The sequence below is a fragment of the Pleuronectes platessa genome, chromosome 9, assembly GCF_947347685.1.
Source record: "Pleuronectes platessa chromosome 9, fPlePla1.1, whole genome shotgun sequence".
Classification (NCBI taxonomy): domain Eukaryota; kingdom Metazoa; phylum Chordata; class Actinopteri; order Pleuronectiformes; family Pleuronectidae; genus Pleuronectes; species Pleuronectes platessa.
The window spans coordinates 26,869,241-26,874,416 of NC_070634.1; the positions used below are offsets into that span (position 1 = coordinate 26,869,241).

Here is a 5,176-nt window from a genome sequence, read left to right on the forward strand (position 1 = left end):
GGTAGTGGTTGTTGTAGTTGTGGTAGTGGTAGTTGTAGTTGGTGTAGCGGTTGGAGAGGTCGTTGTTGTTGTAGTTGGCGTAGTGGTTGTTGTAGTTGGGGTAGTGGTTGTTGTAGTTGGGGTAGTGGTAGTTGTAGTTGGGGTAGTGGTTGTTGTAGTTGGGGTAGTGGTTGTTGTAGTTGGTGTAGTGGTTATTGTAGTTAGGGTAGTGGTTGTTGTAGTTGGGGTAGTGGTTGTTGTTGTTGGGGTAGTGGTTGTTGTAGCTGGGGTTGTGGTTGTTGTTGTTGGGGTGGTGGTTGTTGTAGTTGGGCTAGTGGTTGTTGTTGTTGGGGTAGTGGTTGTTGTAGTTGGGGTAGTGGTAGTTGTAGTTGGGGTAGTGGTTGTTGTAGTTGGTGTAGTGGTTGTTGTAGTTGGGGTAGTGGTTGTTGTAGGCGGGGTAGTGGTTGTTGTAGTTGGAGAGGTCGTTGTTGTTGTAGTTGGGGTAGTGGTTGTTGTAGTTGGGGTAGTGGTTGTTGTAGTTGGGGTAGTGGTTGTTGTAGTTGGTGTAGTGGTTGTTGTAGTTGGGGTACTGGTTGTTGTAGAGGGGGTAGTGGTTGTTGTAGTTGGGGTAGTGGTTATTGTAGTTGGTGTAGTGGTTGTTGTAGTTGGGGTAGTGGTTGTTGTTGTTGGGGTAGTGGTTGTTGTTGTTGGGGTAGTGGTTGTTGTAGCTGGGGTTGTGGTTGTTGTTGTTGGGGTGGTGGTTGTTGTAGTTGGTGTAGCGGTTGTTGTAGTTGGGGTAGTGGTTGTTGTTGTTGGAGTAGTGGTTGTTGTTGTTGGGGTAGTGGTTGTTGTAGTTAGGGTAGTGGTTGTTGTAGTTGGTGTAGTGGTTGTTGTAGTTGGTGTAGTGGTTGTTGTAGTTGGGGTAGTGGTTGTTGTAGGCGGGGTAGTGGTTGTTGTAGCTGGGGTTGTGGTTGTTGTTGTTGGGGTGGTGGTTGTTGTAGTTGGGCTAGTGGTTGTTGTTGTTGGGGTAGTGGTTGTTGTTGTTGGGGTAGTGGTTGTTGTTGTTGGGGTAGTGGTTGTTGTAGTTGGGTTAGTGGTTGTTGTGGTTGGGGTAGTGGTTGTTGTAGTTGGGGAAGTGGTTGTTGTAGTTGGGGTAGTGGTTGTTGTAGTTGGGGTAGTGGTTGTTGTAGTTACGGCCATGGTTATATGGCTATTGGTTGTTGTAGTTGAGGTAGTTGTTGTTGGGGTAGTGGGGGTTGTAGTTGGGGTGGTGGTTGTTGTTGTTTGGGTCGTTGTTGTTGTTGGGGTCGTGGATGTTGTTGTTGGGGTAGTGGTTGTTGTTGTTGGGGTCGTGGTTGTTGTTGTTGGCGTAGTGGTTGTTGTTGTTGGGGTAGTGGTAGTTGTAGTTGGGGTTGTGGTTGTTGTAGTTGGTGTAGTGGTTGTTGTAGTTGGGGTAGTGGTTGTTGTAGGTGGGGTAGTGGTTGTTGTAGTTGGGGTAGTGGTTGTTGTAGTTGGTGTAGTGGTTGTTGTAGTTGGGGTAGTGGTTGTTGTAGGCGGGGTAGTGGTTGTTGTAGTTGGAGAGGTCGTTGTTGTTGTAGTTGGGGTAGTGGTTGTTGTAGTTGGGGTAGTGGTTGTTCTAGTTGGGGTAGTGGTAGTTGTAGTTGGGGTAGTGGTTGTTGTAGTTGGGGTAGTGGTTGTTGTAGTTGGTATAGTGGTTATTGTAGTTAGGGTAGTGGTTGTTGTAGTTGGGGTAGTGGTTGTTGTTGTTGGGGTAGTGGCTGTTGTAGCTGGGGTTGTGGTTGTTGTTGTTGGGGTGGTGGTTGTTGTAGTTGGGCTAGTGGTTGTTGTTGTTGGGGTAGTGGTTGTTGTAGTTGGGGTAGTGGTAGTTGTAGTTGGGGTAGTGGTTGTTGTAGTTGTTGTAGTGGTTGTTGTAGTTGGGGTAGTGGTTGTTGTAGTTGGTGTAGTGGTTGTTGTAGTTGGGGTACTGGTTGTTGTAGAGGGGGTAGTGGTTGTTGTAGTTGGGGTAGTGGTTATTGTAGTTGGTGTAGTGGTTGTTGTAGTTGGGGTAGTGGTTGTTGTTGTTGGGGTAGTGGTTGTTGTTGTTTGGGTAGTGGTTGTTGTAGCTGGGGTTGTGGTTGTTGTTGTTGGGGTGGTGGTTGTTGTAGTTGGTGTAGCGGTTGTTGTAGTTGGGGTAGTTGTTGTTGTTTTTGGAGTAGTGGTTGTTGTTGTTGGGGTAGTGGTTGTTGTAGTTAGGGTAGTGGTTGTTGTAGTTGGTGTAGTGGTTGTTGTAGTTGGTGTAGTGGTTGTTGTAGTTGGGGTAGTGGTTGTTGTAGGCGGGGTAGTGGTTGTTGTAGTTGGGGTAGTGGTTGTTGTAGTTGGTGTAGTGGTTGTTGTAGTTGGGGTAGTGGTTGTTGTTGTTGGGGTGGTGGTTGTTGTAGTTGGGCTAGTGGTTGTTGTTGTTGGGGTAGTGGTTGTTGTAGTTGGTGTAGCGGTTGTTGTAGTTGGGGTAGTGGTTGTTGTTGTTGGAGTAGTGGTTGTTGTAGTTAGGGTAGTGGTTGTTGTAGTTGGTGCAGTGGTTGTTGTAGTTGGTGTAGTGGTTGTTGTAGTTGGGGTAGTGGTTGTTGTAGGCGGGGTAGTGGTTGTTGTAGTTGGGGTAGTGGTTGATGTAGTTGGTGTAGTGGTTGTTGTAGTTGGGGTAGTGGTTGTTGTTGTTGGGGTAGTGGTTGTTGTTGTTGGGGTAGTGGTTGTTGTAGCTGGGGTTGTGGTTGTTGTTGTTGGGGTGGTGGTTGTTGTAGTTGGGCTAGTGGTTGTTGTTGTTGGGGTAGTGGTTGTTGTTGTTGGGGTAGTGGTTGTTGTTGTTGGGGTAGTGGTTGTTGTAGTTGGGTTAGTGGTTGTTGTGGTTGGGGTAGTGGTTGTTGTAGTTGGGGAAGTGGTTGTTGTAGTTGGGGTAGTGGTTGTTGTAGTTGGGGTAGTGGTTGTTGTAGTTACGGCCATGGTTATATGGCTATTGGTTGTTGTAGTTGAGGTAGTTGTTGTTGGGGTAGTGGGGGTTGTAGTTGGGGTGGTGGTTGTTGTTGTTTGGGTCGTTGTTGTTGTTGGGGTCATGGATGTTGTTGTTGGGGTAGTGGTTGTTGTTGTTGGGGTCGTGGTTGTTGTTGTTGGCGTAGTGGTTGTTGTTGTTGGGGTAGTGGTAGTTGTTGTTGGGGTAGTGGTTGTTGTAGTTGGTGTAGTGGTTGTTGTAGTTGGGGTAGTGGTTGTTGTAGGCGGGGTAGTGGTTGTTGTAGTTGGGGAAGTGGTTGTTGTAGTTGGGGTAGTGGTTGTTGTAGTTGGGGTAGTGGTTGTTGTAGTTACGGCCATGGTTATATGGCTATTGGTTGTTGTAGTTGAGGTAGTTGTTGTTGGGGTAGTGGGGGTTGTAGTTGGGGTGGTGGTTGTTGTTGTTTGGGTCGTTGTTGTTGTTGGGGTCGTGGATGTTGTTGTTGGGGTAGTGGTTGTTGTTGTTGGGGTCGTGGTTGTTGTTGTTGGCGTAGTGGATGTTGTTGTTGGGGTAGTGGTAGTTGTAGTTGGGGTAGTGGTTGTTGTAGTTGGTGTAGTGGTTGTTGTAGTTGGGGTAGTGGTTGTTGTAGGCGGGGTAGTGGTTGTTGTAGTTGGGGTAGTGGTTGTTGTAGTTGGTGTAGTGGTTGTTGTAGTTGGGGTAGTGGTTGTTGTAGGCGGGGTAGTGGTTGTTGTAGTTGGAGAGGTCGTTGTTGTTGTAGTTGGGGTAGTGGTTGTTGTAGTTGGGGTAGTGGTTGTTGTAGTTGGTGTAGTGGTTGTTGTAGTTGGGGTAGTGGTTGTTGTAGGCGGGGTAGTGGTTGTTGTACTTGGAGAGGTCGTTGTTGTTGTAGTTGGGGTAGTGGTTGTTGTAGTTGGGGTAGTGGTTGTTGTAGTTGGGGTAGTGGTTGTTGTAGTTGGTGTAGTGGTTGTTGTAGTTGGGGTACTGGTTGTTGTAGAGGGGGTAGTGGTTGTTGTAGTTGGGGTAGTGGTTATTGTAGTTGGTGTAGTGGTTGTTGTAGTTGGGGTAGTGGTTGTTGTTGTTGGGGTAGTGGTTGTTGTTGTTGGGGTAGTGGTTGTTGTAGCTGGGGTTGTGGTTGTTGTTGTTGGGGTGGTGGTTGTTGTAGTTGGTGTAGCGGTTGTTGTAGTTGGGGTAGTGGTTGTTGTTGTTGGAGTAGTGGTTGTTGTTGTTGGGGTAGTGGTTGTTGTAGTTAGGGTAGTGGTTGTTGTAGTTGGTGTAGTGGTTGTTGTAGTTGGTGTAGTGGTTGTTGTAGTTGGGGTAGTGGTTGTTGTTGTTGGAGTAGTGGTTGTTGTAGTTGGGGTAGTGGTTGTTGTAGTTGGTGTAGTGGTTGTTGTAGTTGGGGTAGTGGTTGTTGTTGTTGGGGTGGTGGTTGTTGTAGTTGGGCTAGTGGATGTTGTTGTTGGGGTAGTGGTTGTTGTAGTTGGTGTAGCGGTTGTTGTAGTTGGGGTAGTGGTTGTTGTTGTTGTAGTAGTGGTTGTTGTTGTTGGTGTAGTGGTTGTTGTAGTTGGGGTAGTGGTTGTTGTTGTTGGGGTGGTGGTTGTTGTAGTTGGGCTAGTGGTTGTTGTTGTTGGGGTAGTGGTTGTTGTAGTTGGTGTAGCGGTTGTTGTAGTTGGGGTAGTGGTTGTTGTTGTTGGAGTAGTGGTTGTTGTTGTTGGGGTAGTGGTTGTTGTAGTTAGGGTAGTGGTTGTTGTAGTTGGTGTAGTGGTTGTTGTAGTTGGTGTAGTGGTTGTTGTAGTTGGGGTAGTGGTTGTTGTAGGCGGGGTAGTGGTTGTTGTAGTTGGGGTAGTGGTTGTTGTAGTTGGTGTAGTGGTTGTTGTAGTTGGGGTAGTGGTTGTTGTTGTTGGGGTAGTGGTTGTTGTTGTTGGGGTAGTGGTTGTTGTAGCTGGGGTTGTGGTTGTTGTTGTTGGGGTGGTGGTTGTTGTAGTTGGGCTAGTGGTTGTTGTTGTTGGGGTAGTGGTTGTTGTTGTTGGGGTAGTGGTTGTTGTTGTTGGGGTAGTGGTTGTTGTAGTTGGGTTAGTGGTTGTTGTGGTTGGGGTAGTGGTTGTTGTAGTTGGGGAAGTGGTTGTTGTAGTTGGGGTAGTGGTTGTTGTAGTTGGGGTAGTGGTTGTTGTAGTTACGGCCATGGTTATATGGCTATTGGTTTTT

The 5,176-nt window shown here is 47.4% G+C and overlaps 1 protein-coding gene across 1 annotated transcript; it reads right to left on the reverse strand.

Annotated features, from left to right (window-relative positions):
* Positions 1 to 771: 771 nt before the first annotated feature.
* LOC128448733 (mucin-2-like) lies at positions 772 to 4,962 on the reverse strand (the record flags this gene model as incomplete). Its single annotated transcript, XM_053431505.1, has 3 exons — positions 772 to 938; positions 3,957 to 4,341; positions 4,636 to 4,962. Coding segments are annotated over 3 exons (879 nt in total), but the record flags the coding sequence as incomplete, so codon positions are not given.
* Between the last annotated feature and the right edge of the window lie 214 nt (positions 4,963 to 5,176).